Source organism: Schistocerca gregaria, chromosome 1 (genome assembly GCF_023897955.1).
Source record: "Schistocerca gregaria isolate iqSchGreg1 chromosome 1, iqSchGreg1.2, whole genome shotgun sequence".
In the NCBI taxonomy this organism is placed as follows: domain Eukaryota; kingdom Metazoa; phylum Arthropoda; class Insecta; order Orthoptera; family Acrididae; genus Schistocerca; species Schistocerca gregaria.
The window spans coordinates 143,140,732-143,168,175 of NC_064920.1; the positions used below are offsets into that span (position 1 = coordinate 143,140,732).

At 41.4% G+C, this 27,444-nt stretch overlaps 1 protein-coding gene across 3 annotated transcripts in view; it reads left to right on the forward strand.

The window, feature by feature from the left end:
• Positions 1-27,444, forward strand: part of LOC126334924 (exocyst complex component 6B) — a 151,055-nt gene that overhangs the window by 4,953 nt on the left and 118,658 nt on the right. For 2 of the 3 annotated variants that reach the window (XM_049997660.1, XM_049997670.1), the window contains exons 2-3: positions 5,001-5,166; positions 25,882-26,066. In XM_049997660.1, the coding sequence (XP_049853617.1) occupies positions 5,001-5,166; positions 25,882-26,066 (351 nt within the window). Of the gene's footprint in view, positions 1-1,890; positions 2,158-5,000; positions 5,167-25,881; positions 26,067-27,444 lie in introns of those variants that run through there. The other variant, XM_049997650.1, reaches the window with a different exon arrangement.

Sequence of the window (27,444 nt, forward strand, 5' to 3'; positions counted from 1 at the left end):
ATATTGCGTACAATCTGACTTCTGTACAAATTTTGTGCACTAACGTGATCATTGTAAATAAGTGCTGTAAAATGTTTTTTGTTTTATTTATTTAGTTTTATAATTGATGATGCTTGGCTACAATAGCCTAAGAATTATCATACACATCTAAGTATATTGAACATTGACTGATTCCACAAGGGCAATTTCATTTGAGATGTGTTGAAAGTGTATTAGCATATCTGTTCTTATTTTGTAAATATTTATTGTGTATTCTTTTTTGCATCTAACACATTCCAGATGATGTCCTCACTATGGATCAACCAGAATGAAAAATAAATGTAATCTAATTCAGTGGAATACACCATCTCTCACTTGTTGCTTAGGGGGCATGGTGTCATACTGTGTGGTCTTCCTGGTTCCAGTCTCTCCTGACAGGTCCCTTAGACCTGCCACTGACACACAACTCACACTGGAGCAAACAAATAGTGAGAGCCTTCCTTCCTGTATAGGATACTGGATTCACAGGAGAAAATGGTATCTGAAGTACCCTTGCTGTGTTTGATACGTGTTACTTGGTACTTCTAACCCCCTCCCCTTTCCCAACATACACATTCACAGCAGATTTTGATCACGTGACAGTTGCCAGACCAATTTCCAGGTGCTTGTGAACATCAGCTAACTCATCATGTGCCCCTGGCAGTACTCACAGTGGGGTTTCATTGAGGCTAGTGCATTATTTTATAGAACAGTAAACTTAACTAGCTGGAATGTCCCATATTCCAAGGATAAATGTCTTATTGCATATGTAAATTTGACCTAGCAGTAATTCCAAGAGAGACATAGACGTGTAAAAGAGAATGCAACTAGAAAGTGAAATGTGTTATGAATTGTGAAAGCTCTGATGGGAATGATCAATCAATTCAGAGTCCAATATTAAGATGGAGATGCCAGCTCCTGCTCCCATTTACTTTAGACCTGTTTTTGATCGACTGCATCAGAATGAGTAGTAGCTATGACATGACTCATGTATCTTAATCTACCTTTCTGTGTTGGCACGACAGTGAATAAGCTACTCAGGAGGAGGAACAGGGATAATAAAATAGAACTTATGCCTTGAATGCAGTATCCTGCGGAAAACATTCTCTGCAACACTTGCTGACGTATAGTTATTTATTTCCTCACTCAGATCATACTGTTGGTACACTGTTTTCTTATTCCACTGCCCTCAGTTTCCATCAGGACATTACACATAAGAGTGGTATTAATTTTAGACTTGTGTGCTGCTGGTGTTATCAGTTATGTTTTATTGCTATTCACACTATTAATAATCTATTAAATTTACTTGTAAATACAGTCAGCCATAGTCATTGCCATCTCAAATTACTCTGCAGAATGTATGTAGTTCTTGTCACATCCTGGCCTTAACATCTGTTAATCTCTCCTGTTATAGCCGTCTACCTATTTCCAAACCGTTGCTCAGACATAGAATCAACTGATAATTGATTAGGCATGAGACTACATCTTTCATGTCATTATCTCACATGATTGAGGCATTCATACTGATAAACTGATTTTCTTGATTAAACATAGCTTGTCATAGACGCAAAGAAAGCTGTAGCAGAGGTAGTAAATAAATTAACAGTCATGAAGGATCCTGATGTGAACTCACCATAGTTAAAGATACTGATTTTAGATCTTCCAGCTCCTCTTATAAGGCTGTGGGGCAGGAAGCCAATTAGATGGCTGCATCACTAGTAGGAAAGACATTTCAAGATTTCTATCATTTGAACAGTCTCTGGCAAACATAAAATCACTTCACATAAATTGTGTGTTGACTGGTTGCAGCTGATATTTGTGTGGATGTAGTCAGAGATAAAGGTAAGCATTCCCACTGTACAGGAAGGAAGTGATACAACCTTATCTTAAACTCAGTGCCACAGTACAGTGCCTGCTTGTTTGTTCACAGTGAAGAAAAGATTGAACAAAATGAAATGTTTGGTCATAAATCAGAGCTTTACAATTTTTAATTTGTGTGAAAAACAAACAGCTTGTATCTTACTAGAATACATCCAGTATGTCAAGTAACACATATTTTGATGGTGAACCAAATGCGACCTTCATTCGGAACAGCTTTGAAGAAAATTTTGAAAAATTTCCTTTTGGTGTTGAAGTATTGTAAGTTAAACATCTTTTACATTGATATCAATGAAGTGATGTGTAGACACTTTCTGAAAGATGATGACATTGGGGGCAATGTTCTGGCACAGAGACTGATTACTAAGATCAATTTCTTTGGAGCTGGCCAAATAATTTTGGTGCTTATGCACATATTTTCTTATGACAACATTCTAATGTGTCATGAAGACCTAGTGTTTATTAGATTTTCATTAAATGAATTTAGGAAATATTTTGTTGTTTTAATAATAAAGTCTAAAGAAGAGGGTGGATGACGTGGATCCTTGTAGTCAAGCTTGGCAGTTGTTGACATGGAAATAGGTCTTATGAAATTTATCCTATGGTGAGGCTCAGTGTGAATCTGTCTCCCCCCTCTCCATACTTAACCTTCATAAGATAGTTGGTAAATATGTATGAGTTTCCTTTGCAACATGTTTGCAGTGGAAAATACCCTCTTGCTCTCAGGTTTCAATCCCAAAATCTCATCTGGATTGAGCTTGAGACAACTGTGAGTAATTATGGTGACAATTTGCGGAAAATCTCCACTATCTCACAGATCTTCAATAAGAGGTATTCAATATAATGTAGTGGGTTTACTTGAACATTTTATCAATTGAGATCTCCACTTTGTCATAGATTTTTTTGTATCACTGACTTTTACACCAATAACACAGTTCATTGAACTGCTAGTAGGTCATACCTCATCATTGCAGGCTAAATGAATAGTGTGTTGACTCTTTTGATTTACTTTTCTATGCTTCAACCAAGGTTCAAAAAATTATCAGTCCTGAAGTTCTGATGATTGGGTCAAACCAATGTTCTGTCATCACAGAATATGCAAAAACTGAAGATGCCTTATTTTGGTGCAGTCTCATGTCAGTCACTTTCTTGGAACATGTACATCATATAGATGGCAATCATAATCTTTAGTATATCAATTACAAGACATAAAGAGAGATAGTAAAATAACATTCAGTCTTTGTGCAGATGAACTCAAAGACAGGTTGAAAATGCTGAATGAGGGAATGTTAACACACACTTTTTTTGTCAAAATCTGAAGGACATGTGGTTTCCTTTGATGTGACAAGGAGAAAAAAAATCAATTGTGGTAGGTTTTTGTTTGCAGTTGTTAAAGAAATTATGCCAGATTGAGCATTCACACTGTTTGCGTCATTTTTTAAAATTTTGTTCATGCTTACCTTACAGTCTCAGAGACAGAGAACATTATTTAAAACAATAGTAAGATGTTGAAGGAGGCAGTCTTTGTGTATCATCCCTGGTAGTCGCTGTATAGATAATCTATATGATACAGTGTTCTTGATTTGTTTGAGAAATTTATGGAAGTTGTAGCACTGTCACTGCAATGATCTTTACCATACATGTAGTTAGGCCACAAGAAAAGGCATCTTCATTTGGTTTTCATTGTATTTATATTTATTTGCATATTTTAGCAGTAGTTAACAGTAAGACAGTTAATTGTATCGTGGGAAAATTTATTCAGTGAAACTAATAAATTCTGAGATAGAATTGCTGACAAGTACTTACCTTCAGCAGGTTAAAGGGGTAGTATTGTCAATAGACATGTTTCACATTAGAGACAGTTATTTTGTGTATGTATTAGTGAAGAAATATGATCCTTCTTCATTCTTTCCAGAATTGATGTTTATGATCCCATATTGTAAATGAGTTGTAATACACTATCAGTAATGAGTTCTGCAGCTCTTTGTAATAGCTATAAGCAGGTGACTTTGATGTCCTGAAAGAACAGCAAAAATGAAGTTAAGAATATTTTTGGCATAATACATTAAACACATTGTTGAAAAAAGTAAAACAGTGATGTATGTGTTGATAGATTTGCATGACAGGAAATACAATCAGACCTAGGTGGGAACTTGATAAGTAAACAATTGTACCCATATCTGAAAAATTATCTCACTGAACTCAGTATTAGATGGTCACTGGCAATAACAGACTTAAGAATGTTTTCTCTTTAGGACAACATTAGAAATAGTCTAGCTGTAAAAAAAAAAAAAAAAAGTTTTGTGAAATCTGTGTAAAGAAATTCTACTTCTTCCTCTTAGCATTCAAAGCACTTCACAGTATTGAGTAACAATATTTTCTGTCATTTATGGTGTTGTTCTAGACAATTTTTGTCTGTGCGTTGTAGTAGATAATTATTTCTGTGTGAATACTCTGCAACTGTTGCCGTATGGACTATTTTATGTTTAGGTTTTGCGTAGATGCTGGTAATTTTATTACACAGAGCTAAACGAATTCCTGTCTTTGTAACCCCACTTTTCTACCATGAATGTTAGTCAGCTTTATGTTGTTCGTATGGAGATCTGTTTATATCTTTCTTTTTCCTGTAAATATTAGTGTATTTTATATGTTCCTTTCCTCAGCTTATAATTTTGTACTTTACATTTGCCTGATGTAGATGGAAATATAGAGAATCATCTTGTTTGGTAAGAAGCGGTAGACAGTTTTCAATTATTAACATGTTATTTCATTTTCATGTTGAGAAGAACTTTGGTTGCACATTTACAATTCTCTCTCCTTTTGTCTCTCATGTAGAATGTGCGTTTTGAAAAAAACTGAGACTGTATTCCTCAAGTTATGTTACAGTACTGAATGTTTTCTCACTACATTGTTTTAAGTTACCGTATACTGAGTCAAATCCATTATCATCCAATTAATTTCTGTGCACCAGATATTAAAAGATAATTTATACTACTGAAGTTGTGTTCCTCCAAAATACTGGAAATGGGTGCAAATCTACTTTCTGTGAATCAGAGCATACCTATAAGCCAGACAGTTTATTAATGGTTGCAATTATGTTTCAGGGCAATTTATGATGGAGATGAACATCAAAAATTTATGGAGCGCCTTGACGCTCGCATCAAGAATCATGACAAAGACATAGAACGAATGTGTAACTACCATTACCAGGGTTTCATTGATTCAATTCGTGAATTGTTACAAGTACGGTCACAAGCAAAGAAGCTACATGTAAGTCATTGAAATCATTTTCCTTAAATGAATTGAAATGGAGTATTCACCACTATGAATAAAGTGAAAAAGTTCAAGAGATTTTTCTACCTTTGTCTGCCATGGGCTTAGGTATTCATATTTGTCTAAATAATTTCAAAATATATACTCTCCATTTTTAACACTTGTTACACATTATAAGTTATGTATATAACAACTTTTACTACAAAGAGCTTTTTATATTGTATATAAACTAAATGTAGTAATAATAGTATGAGGAGAAAATTTGCTGCTCACCATATGCAGTCTCAGGCAACTGAAAGCACACTGCGAGCAGCAGCACCATGGCATGATTGGAGTGGCGACTAGGTGGAGGTAAGGAGGAAGCTGGAGTGGGGGGGGGATAATATTGTGGGGGTGGCGGACAGGGAAGTACTGCAGGTTAGACGGTAGGCAGGGGAGAGGTGGGTGGGGGAAGTAGCAGAAAAGGAAAGAAATAAAGAGACTGGTGTGGTGGTGGAATGACGGTTGTGTAGTGCTAGAATGGGAATGGGGAAGGGGCTGGATGGGTGAGGACAGTGACTAACGAAGATTGAGACCAGGAGAGTTACGGGAATGTAGAATGTATTGCAGGAAAAGTTCCCACCTGCCCAATTTAGAAAAGCTGATGATGGGAAGGATTCATATGGACAGGCTTGAAGCAGTCATTAAAATTAAGGATGTTGTGTGGGTCAGCATGCTCAGCAACAGGATGGTCCACTTGTTTTATGGCCACAATTTGTCAGTGGCCATTCACGTGGACAGACAGCTTGTTGGTTGTCATCCCCACATAGAATGCAGCACAGTGGTTGCAGCTTAGCTTGTAGACCACATGACTGGTTTCACAGGTAGCTCTGCCTTTGATGGAACAGGTGATGTTGGTGACCAGACTGGAGTAGGTGGTGATGCAGGTTGTATGGGACAGGTCTTGCATCTAGGTCTGTTACAGGGGTATGAGCCATGAGGTAAGGAACTGGGAGCAGGGGTTGTGTAAGGATGGACGAGTATATTGCGTAGGTGCGGTGGATGGCAAAATACCACTGTGGGATGGGTGGGAAGGATAGTGGGCAGGACGTTTCTCATTTCTGGACATGACGAAAGGTAATCGAAACCTTGCTGGAGAATGTAATTCAATTTGCTCCAGCCGTGGGTGGTACTGAGATACGAAGGGAATGCTCTGCCATGGCCAGACGGTGGGACTTTGGGAGGTGGTTGGAGACTGAAAAGATAAGGCATGGGAGATTTGTTTTTGTACAAGGCTGGGAAGATAATTATGGTCAGTGAAGACTTCAGTGAGACCCCTGGTATATTTTGAAAGGGACTGCTTGTCACTGCAGATGCGCCGACCACAGGTGTCTAAGCTGTACGGAAGGGCCTTCTTGGTATGGAACGGGTAGCAGCTGTCGAAGTGGAGGTATTTACTGCTGGTGGTTAGTAGGTTTGATATGGATGGAAGTACTGATGTAGCCATCTGTGAGGTGGAGGTAAACATCTAGGAAGGTGGCTTGCTGGGTTGAGTAGGACCAGTTAAAGCAAATGGCGGAGAAGTTGACATTGTGGAGGAGTGTGGATAGGGTGTCCTCACCTTCGATCCAGATAGCAAAGATGTCATCAATGAATCTGAATCAGTTGAGAGGTTTAGGATTCTGGGTTTTTAGGAAGGTTGCCTCTAGATGGTCCATGAATAGGTTCCCCCTGTGGGTCTGGTGGTTAGAATAGGCCCGAGGTGTTCCTGCCTGTTGTAAGAGGTGACTAAAAGGAGTCTCACACATTTCGGCCTTTATGTGATGGTCCCCTGTATGGTTTGACCTCCATTTTTCAAAATTTTCCTGAAGAGCAAGCCAATTGGGGAAAGTTGCCTTACATGGTGCATAATATCCATTATGTGCCGAGACATATCACATCCTTTGTCGGCATGGATCTGCACTTCTGCTCATTCTCCAACAGTTGGGTGAGGTCACCCTCCTGGTTGTGTATTATTCCATCAACTGTGCAGTATCGGTTTCTACACCCACAATGATAATGGACTCATTTGCTTGGTTGCACCTGATATCCAGCATGGTAGCCAATCCGTTGTGGTGGGGCCACCATGTACCCTGTTGGTTATAGCCCCCGGACCACACAGGGATCGCTCTGCTGATGCCTGTGCCGTTAACTCCCCACGTATGTCAAGGAGTAGATGCCCATCACCCTGGGGCAGCAGGATTCCTGGCAATGGCCATCCTGCCAGGTGGCCTTTGCTGTGGCTGGGTAGCACCCATGGGGAGTGCCCCTCATTGTAGTGGGTGGCATCAGGGCGGATGATGTGCAATAAAGCGTACCACATCATCACTTGCTGGTGATCAAACGCCAGCAGTCTCTAAGTGTTCACGGGCTCAATTCAACATACTGAAGTATGAGACCAAATCATTCCCCTCCCTGTCCTCACCATGGGAGGAACGTCAGACTAAGGATGGCAGTGGCTCTTATTTTCACCGGTACCTTGTATGTTCAAGAGCTGATGGGGATCTTTCATGATGATGAATCGTGTCTTTTGTTGAGCATTTAGAGGATAAGTTTGGGGAGGTGGAGGGCTTGTCCAAAATGTGCTCTGGGTCAGTATTGATCAAAACAGCATCCTCTGCCCAGTCACGGGTATTACTCGATTGTGACAAGCTCGGGCGTGTTTCCGTAACCTTCATGCCCACAAGAGCTTAAATATGGTCCAGGGTATCGTATTTCACAGGGACCTTCTTTTGCAGTCTAACAATGAGCTGCACGCCAATTTAGAGCGGCGTTTTGTCTGGTGCGTCCACTGGGGTCTGAGGGATAATCAGGTTGCCACCAGTGCCTTCATCTTGGCCATTGTGGGTGATACATTACATGAGAAGGTCAAAGTGATGGTCTACCACTGTGATGTAAAGCCCTTAATCCCTCCCCCAATGTGGTACTTTAAGTGCTGGAAGTTCAGCCATATGTCTTCCCGCTGTACTTCCAGTGTCACCTGTCAGGATTGTGGACATCCTTCACATATCAATACTCCTTGTGCCCCGCCTCCCATCTGTGTCAACAGTGGAGAGATCCATTCGCCTTGATCACCTGACTTCAGGATTTTCCAGAAAGAAAGGAAAATCATGGAGTACAAGATCCTGGATTGACTGACCTACACTGAGGCTAAGAGGAAATTTGATTGGCTACATGCTGTACGTATGACATTGTCTTACACCAACGATACAACAGTTCTAGCCCCATCAGCTCTGCCAACCCCAGTCACCTCTCAGAACTGGACGACTACACCTGCCGCCTTGATTGTGGGGCGCACTTCCCTCCTTGTTGCTTCTGCACCACCTACCACCTACTTCGGGAACAACACCCCCCCTCCCCTCCACCCTCCTCCCCAACCCTCCGTGATATCAGTCCCCATTTCTGCGCCAGAGAAGCGCAAGTCTTCTTCGGCTCCTCATGCTAGGAAGGGGTCCTTTGGGTTACTCCCTTCCCAGGTCTCTGTTATTGCGAAAGATGAACCCGCTAGTGGCTGAAGAGCCCAAAAGCAGCTGGTCATAGGGCTTCATGCTCATCCTCAGTCCCAGGCACTGAATCAGTGAGGTCCTCCCAGCCAGGGAAACCCAAGGATCAGTGTGAGAAATCCAAAAAGAAGATCCTCAACTCCAAGGGAATTGTGGTGGCACCCACACCACCATTACCTACAAACTCTGTGTCTGCAGATGAGGTGGAGATTCTGGTGTCCTCTGAGGACCTACATCTTTCTGAACCCTGAGGCACAATGGATGTAGAATGCTCAGACAATAGGACGGTGGCAGCAGGTGACGCTGAAGCATAAACTGCCTTCCCAGTCTCATGATGACATTATCCTCCAGTGGAATTGCGGCAGTTTTATCCACCACCTACTTGAGCTACAGCAACTGTTAAGCTTTACACCTAATTTCTGCATTGCCCTCCAGGAAACCTGGTTCCTGGCAATGCGGACGCCTACCCTGTGCAGCTATAAGGGATATTACAGGAACCGTAGCAACTATAATCGAGTGTCAGGTGGAATTTGTGTTTATGTCCTAAACTTGGTCTGTAGTGAACCTGCGCCCCTTCAAACCCCTCTTGAAGCTGTGGCTGTCAGAATACGGACAAGACAGTAAATAACAGTCTGCAGTGTATATCTTTCTCTAGATGGTGCGTTACCACTGAATGTATTAGCTGCATGACTGGTCAGCTCCCTGAACCTTTTCTACTTTTGGGAGATTTTAATGCCCATAACCCCTTATGGGGTGACACCGTGCTTACTGGGTGAAGCAGTGATGTTGAAACTTTACTGTCTCAGTTCGACCTCTGCCTCTTAAATACTGGAGCCGCCACACATTGCAGTGAGGCTCATGGTAGTTACTCGGCCATTGATTTATCAATTTGCAGCCCTGGACTTTTCCCATCTATCAACTGGAGAGCACATGACGACCTGTGTGTTAGTGACCATTTCCCCATCTTCCTCTCACTGCCCCGGCGTCAGGCCCACGGACGCCTGCAGGAAGCCATCCACAAGGTGCAGTCATGGGCTCTAGCCCATGGTTTCCAGTCACCTTCATCAGCTTAAGCGGAAGTGCTGACAGCACCTCAATACCCTCCACTGCACGAGCAACACCAACTGGGTGGCTGATCTTTTATGCTGCTGCAGCTCTACAGAGCCCTTGCTCAATCCTACCTCGAATTGACTTATCTCAGAATTTTTTTGCATGGTCTATTTTGCTCGAATGCTTTACACATAGAAAAGAGCGATAAAAGTTAGTCTTTCTGAGGGCAAGTATTTTTAAATGGTTTTTGAATCTCAACTCTACGTGACTCCAGTGCGCATTATATTCTAAAAAGGCATATGTGTCAAAACTACTGCAGATAAACGCTTGCAGTTTTAGGCATTGCAATCTGCAAGATTTTGTTGTCCATTTTGACTATAGTATTAATGATTTTCACCCCTTTTGCACTGTTCAGGTGTCTCACAAATGTTGCTTATGTTCGAAATTCTGTTAAAAATACTAGACGTAATATAATCCAGCATTTTGTATGACATTTGGACATAAAATTTCATTAGGTTTTCAGTGCAACAGCCCGCAAGTCTCTGTCTACATTAGTTTTTGAGATAGACACCTTTTTAGAATATGATGCGCACTGGAGTCATGTAGAGTCGAGATTCAAAAACCATTTAAAAATACTTGCCCTCATAAAGACGAACTTTTATCTCTTTCTTCTACATGTAAGTTATCAGAGAAAAAAAAAATAAAAAAAAAAATAAAAAAAATCTGAGACAAAAAAATCGAAAATTTGTGAAGGGCATTGCGTTTACTCAACCCAGTGGACCACTGTGGCGCTCACCTAGTGACAGGAGCATTTTTGACGAGTCCGGTGACCAGTGTCCTGTTGGAGGCCAGAGTCCCTCCATTGCAGCTTAGGCTTGCTCAACTGATGGCCAGTTACGTTGCACACGTTTGTAGATCTCCTGCACATCTGAATTATCATCTTCTTTTCCCACCCATGGCGGTTCATATCCCGCATCGGCGGCCCAGGTCAGGGCTTCCAATTGCAGTTTGTGTCCATCCGCATACACATCCATGGTGTACACCAAGGCCACAGATTCGTCTGGACATTTCGCATGATCCTAAGGACTCAGTTACTCCTGCCGCTCTCCACTGTCACTTCCTCTTGATTCTTGACATGCTGTGTGGCTCTGAAGTGGTTTACACTGATGGCTCGATGCCTGACGGTCATGTTGGCTTAGCCTACATCCACAGAGGCCATTTTGAACAGCAATCCTTGCCCAATGGCTGCAGTTTATTCACCGCAGAGCTGGTGGCCATCTCTAGTGCAGTTCAGTATATCCGTTCATGCCCCAGGGAATCATTTCTTCTGTGTACAGACTCCTTGAGCAGCCTACAAGCTATCAACCAGTGCTACCCTTGCCATCCTTTGGGAGCATCCACCTAAAAGTCCATCTATGCCCTGGACCGGTCCCGTCGGTCAGTGTGTTTGTGTGGACCCTAGGACACGTCGGCCTTCCAGGCAACGAAGTTGCCGACAGGCCGGCCAAACAGGCTACGCGGAAACCGCTTCTGGAGATGGGCTTCTCTGAACCTGATCTGTGTTCTGACTTATGCCTAGGGTTTTTCGGCTTTGGGAAATTGTATGGCATAACAGTACACATAATAAACTGCATGTCATTAAGGAGATTACGAATATGTGGAAATCTTCCTTGGGGGCCTCTCGCAGGGGATCAGTTGTCCTCTGCCGGCTCTGCATTGGCCTATGCATGTGCAACCCACAGTTACCTCCTGCGCCTTGAAGATCCGCCTGAGTGTCGATGCAGTGCCCAGTTGACAGTGGCTCATATTCTGGTGTACTGTCCCACTTTGACCCTCAGTGCCGAAATCTTGGGTTACTGGACTCGTTGCCACTAATTTTATCTGACAACGCCTCATCGGCTGATTTAGTTTTACGTTTTATTCGTGAGGGTGGGTTTTATCACTTTATCTAAGTTTTAGCACATGTCATTTGTCCCTCTTGTGTCCCCCCGCCCTAGTGCTTCTAGGGTGGAGCTTTTAATGTGTTGCAGAGTGTCTGGCTTGTCCTTCTTTATTCTCATAGTCAGCCAGCCATGGTAATCTGCTTTGTTGTTTCAATCTCTTCATCCCATTTCTGTGGTTTTATTGTCCCCTTTTGTCCATTTGCATGTTTGTTGCCCTTCACTGTTCTTGTGATTTTTGCTTTCATTCCATTTTGAGTTTTTTCAGTCACATTTGTTTTATTCTCACACTTGTGGCATTGTTTTATTCAGAACAAGGGATTGATGACCTCATAGTTTGGTCCCTTTCCCCCTCTTTTAATCCAACCAACCAACAAAAGCAAAAGCAAAATATTTCTGTTTTACAATAGAAATCATTGTTATGGACTAGGGATGACCCCTTCACTCATTTTAAAAGTTGAAAAGGATTATACCAAGGACATCGCACAGTACGCAATGAACATGCTGTGGCTATTGCAAACAATGTATTCATTAGATAATGCTAACAGCTACCTGAAACAAGGTAATGTTTGACAATGTCATCAGACTTCACCAATATTCACTGCTGTTGGCATCATCAGTTTGAAGAGTTACATTGAAAACAAATAAAATAACATAAATGTGAAATAAATATTAACACACCAAATGGAACTTCATTCCAAATACTCTTAAATCTCATAAGTAATTATGTGTTTTTTAGATTGTAGGTATTCTTTAACATTTATCATTTACTAAATTATGTCAGCATCACTAACAAACAATGACCGAAGGAAAAGAAGTATTCTTAAGAAAATGCATACATTAGAAATATGTGGTTCAGGTTTTGATCAGTAATTGTGTTTAAGAGCTGAAGCAGCATTAGATGATCACCAACACTGACACCTTGAGTTGCTTTCAGGTGATATAGTACAATTATACACGGTGCAATAAAATATCACGTTTTTGAAACCATGTAATTGTCTCCCATTGATACGTATAAGTTTGATATTTGCATCATAGGTGCATACGACCTTCCTCTGTAATGGTGCAAAAGCTTGGTGCCCTGCGATGTCACCCTTGGATTCAGCAATGCTTCAATCAGCAAGGTGTCGACACATGATAAAAAAGATCACAGCTCAGAAGTTTATGTGATGTGTAAGGTGGGTTGATGATGTTACATTGGCTCCAAATTTCGCCACAATTCTGCCCAAAGCCAACATGAATGTGTTTAAGAATGGGAAGGTTATCACACCCCCTCCTATCTTCATTTCACCCCTTCGTTTGATGCCTCTGTTATGGAGATGAGAACCATGATACCCAGCATTAAAATCATGCCATTTTCTAATGGGTGGGCAAGAAAAACATTTCAGACATGCCGTTGCCCAGTATCGACATGAATAGCTCTCATGAGATGACATTAAAGATTGTCAGTGGAAACACACCCTCCTGTGGGGCATTGAGTCCTTCACATTTCACAGTCTAAAATGACAGTTTTCAGTGCAATGAGCAGCAGCATGACACTCCTGACAACATTTGACACTGCTGACACCCCCTGGACAATTTGAACGTACTTTAAGGACATCATGGGGCTATAGCCTCAGTGAATGTGATCAGATTGCTTTTGAATGTAGTGTGACTGCAGGCTTTGCTCTGGTGCACAGGGTCGAACAACTAGGGACCATTCGAAACCATTCAACATAATCTGAATGTGATCTGAAGCAGCATAGAGTGTTTATGCTTTTTCAGCCCACACTTTTAATGCCCTACTGGGATGTTATCATGGAGGGATTCGACATTGACATTAGCATGAATAAAGTGGTAAAGAGTCACTCTAAGACCCATCTCCCCTCTACCCTCTCCCCAGTTTGTCAATACCCGTGGTGCTACCCATGCACCTTCTTTGAGCATTTTAAAAATGAGACTTTGACACCCATTCGGCTGAGTGGTGCCTCATGGCTCTCAACCCCACCTAAGGGGTGTCAAAGGGGTTGTTGCCCACAGACACTAGAGCAGCCACAAGGCAACACTCCGTTGATTGTGTGTAGATTCCTCTAACACTCACGTTTTTAAAATGCTTGAGAAAAATGCATAAGTGGCACTGAGAGCATTGCTGAATGAGGGGCAGGGTGTCTTAAGGAACACTCTGCCATTTTATTCATGCACATGTCAATGTTGCTCCCCTCCTTGATCATGCCACAGGTGGCCTAAAAAGCGTAAACATCCTTTGCTGCTTCGGATCACATTCAGATTTTGTCAAATGGTTTTGAATGGTCCCAAGTGGTTCGACTCTGTACACCAAAGCTAAAATTGCAGTCATACTACACTCTAAAGGGATCAGGTAACATTCATTGGAGTTGCAGTCCTATGACGTCCTCAGAGCAGAATTGAATCATCTCGGGATCTGGGGAGGGTAGGGGAGGGGGTGTTAGCAGTGCCAATTGTCGAGAACATTGTTCTGTTGCTCATTGCCCTACAAGCTGTCATTTTGGACTGAAAAGTGAGGGAATCAATGCCGCAAGAGAAAGGGTGGTTTCATCGATGCCCTGGGCTTTTTGTGTCGATTCTCTGAGTTGTGGTGTTTCTGAAATGTTTTCCTTGACTACACATAAGAAAACCGTGTGATTTCAAAAGAAGGGGTGAAATATGGCTAAGAGGGGAAGGGTGTGATAATCTTCCCATCATGTGACATGTCCACAATGGCACTGGGCAGTGTTGTACTGAAATTTGCTACTGATGTGGCATCATTAACCCACCTTACATCTCACAAAAACTTCTTAGCTGTGGCCTTTTTTTGTGTGTGTCAATACCTTATTGCATGCAGTCCTGCCGAGCCTAAGGGTGACATTGCAGGGCATCGTGCTTTTCACCATTAAGGAAAAATTTTGAACCTATGCAACATGATGGGAGACAATTACAGGATTTCGAGAAAGTGATACATTTTTCCCCAGTGGAAATTCCAGAAAGGAATAATAATAATGTGCAAAGTATAGGTTGCTATTCACCAGAAAGAGGTGGTGCCGAGTTGCAAATGGGCACAATGAAAAAGAATGCTAGAAATATTTCAGCTTTTGAACACGAGTGCGTGCATGTGCGCAGTCACTGTCTCCAGGCACCAAGTCCCAACTGAATCTGCATCTGATATGAGCAGCAGTCTAGCTGGGATAGGTAGTGGGGATACACAGGGGGGGGGGGGGTAAGGAAAATGCATAGGGCAGCGTGGGGGAGGGATTGTGGGGTAGGAGTGATTCATGTGAGGCATTACATCATCATCATGTTCAAAAACTGGTTGATAGTGCTTGCCGCATCCATGGTATTTGATAGGCCACAAGTCACCCACATGTCATAACAAATGGTGTGCATGTCAGGGAGCTCAGTCATTGTGACTGGGTATGGTTTTGGGGCTCTGAGGTTTCCTGAGCTGGGGTTTGGTAAGTGCCACCTGTCCTCTGTAACCATAAACTCTGGGCATGCTTCATCAACCACTGTGTGATGTGGTGAGGGGAAAATTGTGTGTTATGGAATGGGGATATTGGCTTAACTGTCTGGATCCTGAGGATGATGCAAACCTGTGAGAAAAAAATAAAATTAATTAATTAATTTGCTACACCTAAGCTGTAAAAGGCTTACCTAGGCAAGTGGATCTTTGTGTGAATGGATGAATGATTCCCTAGCATCTCATGGGACCAAAATGTCTCAAAACAACAACAAACTTGAAACTCCCAGTGTGGATGGTTTTCCTGCCCACTCCATAAAGAGATCTCGGTTGGATAGCCCAATTTGATACATCTATTTCTGATGAATCAGAACAGAATAATGGTGATGCATCATAATGTCATCATTACTATCATGAGGAAAGCGGACACATTCCAGATGATAACTACGTTCAATAACCAAGAGAATTTGGAGGAATCTGCTGTTGCCCTTAAGTCTATTGAAAGGTTACAGAATGGTGTCCTGCTAATAGAGACAATGGCATTCAGTCAAGTGCCTAACTTAATGCACAGAACAAAACTTGAGGAATATTGTGTAGCAGTTGAAATGCGTAACACCCTCAATTACAGCAGAGGGAACATACCAAGTAGTGACCTCATGTGTCTAGACCTCAATGAATTTTTGGCAGAGTGACAAAACAAAGTATAATTAATGTGAGAAACATGTTGAAACAAGTGGGTGGTGAATCAGAAAAAAAACATCTGTTTTCATATTCGCCTCTACTTCATCTGCAATACATAAAGGCTGGATGGATTCATACATCTTTGAGCCTGTCCGCATGTCTTCAGCCTGATGCACTGCTTTCAGTACCAGATATTTGGACACCCTGTTCCTGCATTCAAAGGGGAGTCAACCTGTGGAGGATGTGGTTGAAGATGCTCATGACCCAGACTGACTGTGGACCCAACCATCTTATGTTAACTACTCCAATGTAGATGCATTGTAGGCAAAGGAATATACTGTTTGTGTACAGCAATAGAAGATTCAGGAACTTCAGGACATCAAATGCTTACCAAACTCGGAGGGGAAAAAAAAAAAAAATAAAATAAAAATCTTCAAGGCTATGCAGCATCGAACATTCACAATCTCTTTCTCTACCATCTTGAAGCAATAAGTTTGTAAGTCTGATGCCTAAATGCAGACACCAGTACAGGTGCTAGAACATCTATGTTCATACAGCAGTGGCCAAGTCTGATGCTTTGAGGCAAATGCTAGCACATCCATCTGTGATTGTAGATGCATCTGAGGGTGCTGCTACAATTATTCACTTGGCTGACCACAAGCATTGGATACAAAGGGAAAGCAAGTGACTCCCTGCCCAAGAATGAAGTCTTGTCATGAGACATTGATATCTGTGTTTTAACCACACTCCCCACAGGAAGAGAAACCATTGAACCGGAAGACCAGACCAGACTATGTCAACACTTTAAACATAGTGCTTCACTAACATCTGACAGGGAAGAATGTGTAATGGATCTGGAAATACGTTTAGACGATCTACCAAGTTCCTCTACACATTTAGATGAACTAAAACTGCTAGTATAAGTAAAAGCTTATATGCGCATATTTTCAGGAAATGCTGTTAAAAGCCATGGGTAATCCTTTGTTACTGTTATGTGGCCTTCACAGCAAGGATAACCTGTGTGAACAATGAACCAAGCAAAGGGTGGTATAGCTGTGTTCATCAATGGAACATGTCACTACTTTCACATTCCCTCATCACTGAGCTGCAGTAGCAGTATATATATGTCATCTCGCCTTATAGTATGTTGTGTCAACATACCACAACAGGAACCCCTTTACAGCATGGCACTAATCTCATGAACAATTTCCCCACCCATTCCTGTTACTCGGTGACATCAGTACATACCATGTGCTGCAGGGCCCTTTTATCCCAAATGTCTGGTAATTGAGAGGCTGCTAGTGGTAGAGGACATCTGCATACTTAATATTGGGGAAATGACATACTGCTGCACAGCCACTGGGTCATTCTCCATTATAAATTTCTACCTACATTCTTCTGCTCTTACAAATGCTGTTACATGGGAAGTGGCCAATGATTACACTTGTGATCACTTTCCTGTCTTGCTTCATATAGCTATGACTGAAATGCTTTAACAGAGATCACCTAAGTGGATGTTGGCCTGAGTGAACTGGCTGAACATAGACAGAGACTGCAAAGTTTAGTGCATCAGTGTGTGGCCTGTAAAGATGATAATATCTCCTACCATGTCAGTACACCTTTTGGCACTTCACCTGCCTAAAGATTTGAACATGCTCGCATAGATACTGTTCGACCAATACCACCATCTGAAGGAAACACCTACTGTCTAAACTGCCATGGAAGTTTTTCCTGTGTTTGACACCACTTTTGAAACTATTGCAAACACCTTCTTAAATGGATGGATCACACATTTCAGAGTGCCTCTGTGTATCACCACTGACCAAAACAGGCTATCTACAAAATTCTCATTAATTTGTTTTGAGTCAGAGCACATGTACTGGTGTTGCACTTTATAAACAGCTTTTGAAACAGAGAATTATTCTTTCCGAATGATATAAAGCAATTATTTGCAACAAAATGGTGACTTTGAAATACAATTTAAAGGGATCATTTACTCACATTGTGATATATTCCCAATAAGTGTATGCTCGAATCCAAGAAGTTAAATGAGTTTTGTAATGCTCAAAAAAGTCATGTTGGCTTGATAATAATTTCTGTGCCTGAGCTCTACAATTATTCATAGCATGATAGCTATAGCATGACAACTATAAAGGTAACAGGGTTTCATCTAGGTCTTTCTCTTCCAAAATTGGTGGAGTTGCTGCACAACCACTATGAATATGTGGAGAAAAATGCTGTCCTTGCAGCCACCTGTGTGCTGTCTCTGAAGTTTTTGTTTTGTGCTTACCGTGTGCATATCATCTAATAAGATAAGGGCATAGTGACTAATGCAGCTTAAAAGTAATTTATTATTTCTTTTATAAGATGGCTGCCAGTCCTCAATGGTAACCATTTTTTCACATTACTAAAATATTACGTGTAAAATTCAAACTAGTATTTTTCTGCCTTACAGCTTCAGTACTGATTATGCACATTATTGAGCTATAGGCAGGCTTGGGCGATCTGGTATGATCAATTGGTAGAGGGGGAAGATAATTTTGCATAATGGAGGATGTGATTTAACTGGTGAAATACTGAGAAAAGTGCCTAATTTTTTGTCTCAAATTAGGAGGGTGACTCAATAAATAATGCCCCACATTTATTTTTCGCAGAACATATTTATTGTTAAGAGTCATAATTTTTCTACATAGTCTCCATCACATTCTATGGCCATACACCAACATTGTGGAAGAACATGTATTCCCTGCTGGTAAAATGTCTTGTCCTGTAGGCATAGCCATATTTTCACTGCATGACTAACACTCTCATCGTCTTCAAAGTGTGTTTCCCCTAGAGAATCTTTAAGTGCCCCAAAGAGATGGAAGTCTGAGGGCACCAGGTCTGGACTGTAGGGTGGATGAGGCAATGACATTCAACCCAATGTGGCGATGTGTTCCCTGGTTCTCAGACTTGTGTGTGTGTGTGTGTGTGTGTGTGTGTGTGTGTGTGTGTGTGTGCATTATCATGTTGGAGCAAGATTTCTGCTGTATTCTTGTCTGACCGAACATGTGGCTGGTTTTTGAGTTTATTCAGAGTCTTCACATATGCCTATGAATTGATGGTTGACCCTCTTGGCATCACATCGATGAGAATGACGCTATCACAGTCCCAGAAGATTGTCATCTTGACTTTTCCAGCAGAGGGGGTTGTCTTGAGTTTCTTCTTTTGTGGTGAATGAGGATGATGCCACTCCATGGACTGCCTTTTTATTTGTGGCGCAAAGTGGTGCAATCAGCTTTTGTCCCATGTAACAATCCATGACAGAAAGGCCTCTCCATTGGTTTCAAAATTCTCCAGCAATTCAGATGAAATGGCCGTTCTTTGAATCTTGTGGTCTACTGTGAGCATTCACTGAACAAATCATGAGCACCTCCTTGAATATCCGAGAGTCTCGATCATTGAAGACCCACTTCCAATGCTGACCGACAACTGTAGAGCCAATTGTTGAATTGTGATGCACCAATCGGCACAAATAATGGCATCCGCACAGTTCAGCATGTCTGGAGCAGTGGCTGTGACAGGTCGTCCCAAGTGTGACTGATCATGGAGTTCTGTTTCTGCATTTCCCGAGGCTGTAACTTTCTTTACCCATCGCCCTACTGTAATCCTATCAACTGCAGCAAAACCATATATTGCACACAAACATTAATGGATGTTCTTTGTCGTTTCTTTTTCTGCATACAAGAATTCAATAACAGCACGCTGCTTGTAACGTGAGTCATATGTAGTTGCCATTTTGATGCTGTACTACGGGTCTGCCATCTGTCAGAATGGTTCGAAACTTCACCAGCACCCAGAACAATCATCAAGTGTAAGGCACCAACAAGGACATTTGACTCTGTATATTAATGGCTTTTTAAAAATTTGTGGGGCATTACTTATTGAAACAACCCTTGTACTTGACCCATTAAAAACAAATATGTGGGTCATCCAGAAAGTAAAGAATTTTTTGCCATACCAAGATATTCTTTAATAATAATTCAGAGACTGAATATAAATGTTTTGGCACATACTTTGTCTATTTTTCCACTTTGTCACCTTTGACATTAAGGCACTAGTTGTACTGGCATATGCACTCTTCGAACAATATGTTTGCATGGCAATTCAACCAGGTCATGACAGCATCCTCCAGGTCTCCACCATTTGTGAAGCATTTACCTGGAAGGAGCTCCTTCAGTTTTGGAAAGGGGAAAAAGTCTGACGGTGCCACGTTGGGAGTGTAGGGAGGTCACTTGACCACGTTCCACCAGAATTTATCATGCAGTAAGTCTTCCTCTGCCAGGCAGTATGCAAACATGCATTATTGTGCAACAGAACAATTCTGTGTGAAAGCTTGTCTCCTTGGTAGTTATAGATGGCCTGATGAAGACTTTCAAGGGTAGCACAAAATGAACCACTATTGAGTGTTGTGTTGCAGGCCATAAAATCGGCAAGTAGGACCACTTCTCTTTCGCAGAATACAGAAGCCATCATCTTCTGAGATGATACAACCTGTTTGAACTTGCGTGGCTTCTGTAATGACTGAGAATGACGCCACTCCATATACTGCAGCGTATGTGGTGAACAGTCAGGCTGAGTGGATTATTGAGAGATTAAAAGATTTTTCAAAAGTTTTGTTTCAGTTCATTTTTGCTCATGTGGCCCTGGTGCTGCATCTTATGGGGGAATAGTGGTTAGGACTGGGCTGGTGCAGCACTGGATGTTTGTATATATGTGCCTACCCACTCTCGGTTCACGTGGCTAACATTCCTGTAGTGGCTACCGCTGAGCAGGGGATGCTATTGCAAAGATACTACTGTCAGAGGGACACATTGAAGTGCCCCTCTTCCAATCATAGGCCTAAACATGGTACGAATGGGTTGCAATGCAGGCCGGTGAGTGAGCACCTGTACCAAGGGGCCACTGTCTTGTTTACCAGCTCTTCTCTCAACCAGACATGTTTCCTAGTTTCTCTTCTTGGGCACCATCCTCTCAGTCTGGCTGCAGCAGCATCCTGTTGAAGCAGATCACATCGCCTTTGTATCACCTAGCCGTAGCCAATAAACTAGTAGTAACAGCAAGTTGCCTGGTTATGGATTTTTCTTGAGAATTTCCCTGACAGACCCAGATGTGCCTACATCCCACCTCATCCTAACTTAGCTGTACCTGCATGGTCGCTTCATTGTGGAAATGTTAAGAAGAACATATGATTCATCTGGTCAATAAATGTGTTGCCATCCTCTTGCAACACTTCAAGATCATTAATGCAACACCCATTCTTCTTGTTTTCAGGTCATCCTTTGCATGTGTGGCACCCACGATGCATGGATTTTGTGGTACCCTAAGTGCACAATTGAATGAGACACTTTGTGACATTGTTCACATGTCTCTAATTGTGAATCAGGGTTTCTCTCAAATGATGTGATCCACCTTTTGTTTCAGCGCATCTGTGATGATGATGGAGGGTTGCCCTGATCTCTCTTTGTTGTGATAAACTGTTCTCCCATTCTGAACCATTTCTCCCATTCTGAACCATTATGGCTTTGAAATTGGCTGCATTCATTACACTTTAGTCATAAATGGTAACAAGTCTGGTGAATGTCACAGGGCTTAACATGCGCCCCCTGCTGAATATGAATAACATATTACATATCAAAGTTGATGGGATTCACCATCAGCACAGCCACAGTCACAACTATCTCTGCACTTACAATGCGATGAGATCTAATTTACAACCACATGCGGCAGCTGATCTCGTCACACTGAACACCAGAAACCAGTGATTGGACAGTATGCAGGTGTGTTCTTTGCACTTTGGATGGCACTCATAACAGTATATTTTCAAGCTGCTGTGGTACAGACACCATTGTGCTGTGTCGACCCTGTTGGAGGTTGGGGGAGCAGGTTGTCACGTCAACTGTTCCAGGTGCCTCACTCTGGTCATGTAGGTTCACTACCAGGGAGCAGTAGCAAATTCAGCAGTGCTCATATTGCTGCCAGACTCACTTACTGATCTTGTGTAAAGCACAGTGGTGTTCCAAATCCAAGTCCAGTAGACAGGGTGAATGTTCAACCCAAAGTTCTTAGTAATGGTACAGTGTATAAACAGCTCACTGTGTCTTGGGAGCAGTGTGTTCTCACTGGACAGCCTGCTCAGATGGCAATACTTTGCAGCCACTTGGTGAGTAGGTTGTGCTAACAACCTGCCCATCAGCAGCTTCTGGAGAAGGTGATGTCATCTGCTGAGTGAACTCTGGCTTCCAACATTTGGCTGGCAGTGTCTTGTGACAGTAGTCACTAAGCAGGTCTGCGGCTGGTAGGGTCCTAGTTCGACCTTTGATATAATTGGTGCCATATTGGGTACCATACAGCAAACAGTCACACTAAATTGTGTTGACTGAACTTGATCTCTATACCAGTGGGCGGTGACTGATTGATGATGCTTCTGCAGACCACACAGTGGTAGCCCACTGTACTGCAGCTGCTGACCTGATGATTTTTTTATGGCTGACTAGGTGCTTTTTATATGTGCTGTGCCTCAGCATGTCTCACATAGTTACCCTGTCATATTTAAAAGTGGTGTGTCAGATTTTGGTAATGAAGCAGGTTGCCGAATGGGTGGTAGTACTGCAACAAACTGAGGCTAGATGAGGTGGCATAATGTTGAAACAGCTGCATGCAGCAATCTGCAGCAGTTATGTGTTCATTAGCAGCGGCTAATGAAACAAATAGCGATGTGCTCTCAGAACTTCATTAATAGCTGAGATGCGTCCATTAACTTTGTTTTCTTTTATGGAACTATAGTGTTTGTTGCCATCACAGTAGCTGATCTTGGTGTGACAAATTCATTAATATACTGGTAGCTTTCTTGTAGATTTAACAAAAAATCATGGAATAAAGTAGCATAGTTCCAATAATAAAAACAAAGTTAATTCCTGTATTTTGGTTATTAATGAGGTTTTAAGATTACATTGCTGTATGCATCATGAGCCCTTAGTCCCTGTTCATCATAGGTGAAAACAGATTATAAATGTCTTCAAAAAGTAATTTGAGATGAAAAAGTTAAGTGTCTCACCATGTATGAACAGTTATGATATATTTCTATTTATTCCAAACAACCATGAATTAAGCAGAGCACAATAAATATTAGTGACAGTATCTCTTGTGCTCTGATTCACTCAATTTAGAATAATATAGGGTTGAATGCTACCAATTATTACTGTAAATACTTCCCCTTATCAATACTTTTTAAAATGTTACGATGCAGACAAGTACATCTGCTCATGAAGAAAGTTAAACCAGGGATTGTTTCAAACACAACTGGCCAAGCAATAAGCACACTGTTTACATTTGAATGCCTCGTGACAAGCTTTGCCATGCTATCATTCAAAATTCCACTATTAATGTAGTTAGATTTTACTTTATAATGTGAAGCAGGGAAAGGGAGCTAGAAATGTACATGTGTATCTCACTGTACCTCACCATTCCTTAAGAAAATGTATGTGGATTCGGCAGAATTTGACCTACACTGTAAATTTACAAAACAGTATCTTTGAAATTGAAAACCTTGATTAGTTAGTATACCGTGTCCTGTTGAGCCAACACAACTACAGTTAAATACAGTGTGATACAAGTTATGAGGTGTGTGATCTAAAAGTAATGGGAGTTTTTGTTTTTCGTAAAGAATCTTTATTTATTCATCAACATCAATCCTTCCTCAGATGTAAAGCACTTGTGCCAGCACTTTTTCCAATCTTGGAAGCACTTCAGGAACTTACTTTTCATTATAGTGTTCATATCCTTCGCCAATTCTGTTTTTGTCTCATCAGTGCTGGCAAAATGACATTTTTCATGGTTCTCTTCAGCTTCAGGAGTATTAAGAAGTCACAGGGCACCATATCTAGCAAGTATGGTGTCTGAGGCAACATAATGGTTTTGTTTTTTGCCAAACAATCATGAATGAGCAGTGAGGTGTGAGTGGGAGTATTATTGTGATGCAATTTTCACAAGTGGTTTTGCCATAGTTGTGGTCATTTTCTTCATATTGTTTCAAGAAAACTGTGCATAACTTGCAGGTAGTATTCCTTATTGACTGTTGACCATAAGGCAGGAACTCACGATGTACTATCCCATTGAAATCGAAGGAAACAGCAAGAAGAACCTTCACATGTATTCAAACTTGTCATGTATTCAAACTTGTCAGGCATTTTTCATTGAGACTATTGGGCATTGATTTTGATGTCATGCCAGTATACTCACATTTCATCACCTGTTATAACATTCTTTGCAAGCTCTGTATCATTGTTGACTTCATACAGTAATTGATGACCAAGCTCTATGTGACATCATTTGTGGCCAAAATTTAACTATTTCAGAACAAACTTTGCTACTACATGTTCCATGCCCAAAACATATGAAAAAATTGCTTTGCTTAAGCCAAAGGATATTCCAGCATCATCATGATGGTGATTTGGTAATTTTACACAATTGTGTTCTTTGCTTCTCCCACATTGTCATCAGTAACTGATGTCCAGGAGTGTCCATGGCGGTCATTGTCTTCAACGTCTTCTTGACCCTGTTTCAAATGTTATACCACTCATAAACCCTTTTCTTACTCATAGTAGATTTGTCTAAAGCCACAGTCAGCATTTTGAATGTGGTGCTGGGCTGTATTCCCTTTATGAAGCAAAATTTAATACAAAATCTTTGATCGATCTTTTGAAAAAGTTAAAGTTCACTCACACGCGCGCATACACACACACACACACACACACACACACACACACACACACACACAGTAAATATGTCTGCTTGTGTCTTCCCTCTTTCCTGAAGAAGCAACTGTTGGTTGCAAAAGCTGGAAATTGTGTGTGTGTTTGTGTGTTATTTTATTGTGCCTGTCTACCAGCGCTTTCCCACTTGGTAAGTCTTGGAATCTTAAAGATTCGAAGACTTACCAAGCGGGAAACCGCCGGCAGACAGGAACATGAACAAGACACACAAACACACACACAGAATTGCTAGCTTTCGCAACCGATGGTTGCTTCTTCAGGAAGAAGAGGGAAAGACGAAAGGATGTGGGTTTTAAGGGAGAGGGTAAGGAGTCATTCCAATCCCGGGAGCGGAAAGACTTCCCTTAGGGGAAAAAAAGGACAGGTGTACACTCGCGCACACACACACACATATCGACATGAATAGCTCTCATGAGATGACATTAAAGATTGTCAGTGGAAACACACCCTCCTGTGGGGCATTGAGTCCTTCACATTTCACAGTCTAAAATGACGGTTTGCAGTGCAATGAGCAGCAGCAGCAGCAGCATGACACACACACACATATCCATCCGCACATATGTGCGGTTGGATATGTGTGTGTGTGTGTGCGCGCGAGTGTACACCTGTCCTTTTTTTCCCCTAAGGGAAGTCTTTCCGCTCCCGGGATTGGAATGACTCCTTACCCTCTCCCTTAAAACCCACATCCTTTCGTCTTTCCCTCTCTTTCCTGAAGAAGCAACCATCGGTTGCGAAAGCTAGCAATTCTGTGTGTGTGTTTGTGTGTCTTGTTCATGTGCCTGTCTGCCGGTGGTTTCCCGCTTGGTAAGTCTTCGAATCTTTGTTTTTATTATATTTTTCCCATGTGGAAGTTTCTTTCTCCAGCCAAATGTTTATTAGAAATGGTATGAAAGTAGTAAATCCGTCAAGAATCTTCCAGAACTTTTGGTAACAGTTAAATAACAGCTTGTCTTTACATGGTAGCATACACAAAGATAAATTTTGTTACAAAAGATGTTGTTTAACTTCCTTCATTTTGTAGATCTATCAAGTTCTACATTGTTCGCCTCAGCAGAAAGAAAACTGAAAGTGCTGGAACTTCTGGAAATTAATCTTGAATGTGCGGAGAACATTATTTTGCATTTTTTGACACCTTTTTAAAATTTTGTTCTGTTTCAATAACTGAAAATCACAACTCAGAGAACTGAGCATTAAACTCTTTTATAGTTAATGCTTTTGGTGTCTATTTCTAATGTTTTCTTCCTTTATTCGTTTAGAGTGAAGTTGAGCAATTGGATAAAGACCTCCAAGAATCAGCAAAGAATATAGTTGAGAAAGGAGAAGAACTAGTGAAAGCTAGGAAAGTTGAAAGTAACATTGCAGCAGCCATAGAAAATCTCTCTCTGTGCCTGCCTGTTTTAACTGCATATTCAGAACTCCAAAAGAAAATGAAGGAGAAGAGGTAAGTGCTTTAAAATAACATGTAAGAAGCAGTTTGTGAATGAAGACATTTTTAATTGTAATGGAAAGCTGATAATGGAGTGAATTTGTCACTGGTTTGCTGCTGGCTGTTAATTACTACACACCTAGGCACAACAAAAAGAGTGCTATACATTTTAGTTTTTGCCCAGAAGGCCTCCTCCTGAAGTAACAAAACACACAAAAGCACAACATTCACACACATGGCCACTATCTTTGGCCGCTGTTTTCTGCTTCAGTAGAACAGCTAAATCAAAAATGAAAAATCCAGAATGGAAGAATGATAGTATTATGAAATGGATAGACTGCTACTCATCGTGTAGGGGAGATTTTTAGTTACAGACAGGCGCAACAAAAAGACTGGTAGAAATGTGAGCTTTCGGCCAAAAGGCCTTCTCATAATGTATCACACACACACACACACACACACACACACACACACACACACACACACACATTGATGCAAGCACAACTCACACACATATGACCTCTGGCCACTGAGGCTTTCCTTGGTCACCAGAGACAGTGGTCTTGTGTGTGTGTGTGTGTGTGTGTGTGTGTGTGTATTTTATTTCATGAAAGGGCCTTTTGGCTGAAGGCTCACATGTATAACAGGATCCTGGTTGTGTCTGTCTCTGACTCTACATTTCCTCTGTATGGTAAGTAGCAATCTGTCCTTTTCATAATATGGTCAGAAAAAATCCATTTGGCTGAAAGCTAAAATGTGTAGCAGTCTTTTCATTATGTCTATCTGTGACTCAGTATCTTTTTTATACAGTGTTGATGATTGTTGAAGAAGGTACGAGCCTGCGGTCTAAGTTCCCAAATATGTGAGTTGGTCAAAGACTTCTTAAGTAATAGAACCCAGTATGTGGTCCTTGATGGCGAGTACTCATCAAAGACAAGGATATCATCAGGAGTGCCCAAGGGAAGTGTGGTAGGACCACTTTTATTATCTTTATACATAGATGGCCTGATGAATAGGGTCAGCAGCATTTTATGGCTGTTGGCTGCTGATGCTTTGTTATACAAGAAGGTGTCATCATTGAGTGACTTTAGGAATATACAAGATGACTTAGACAAAAGTTGTATTTGGTTTGGTGAATGACAGCTTGCTGTAATGTAGAAAAATCTAAGTTAATTCTGATGACTAGGAAAAATAGCCCTGTAACATTTGAATACAACATTAGTATGGTACAGCTTGACAATCACTTTGATTAAATATCTATGTGTAACATTGCAAAACAGTATGAAATGGAATGAGCACATCAGGTTGGTTGTAGGAAAGGTGAATGCTCGATTTACTTTTATTTGGAGAATTTTCGGAAAGTGTAGTTTATTCGTAAAGTAGACAGCGTATA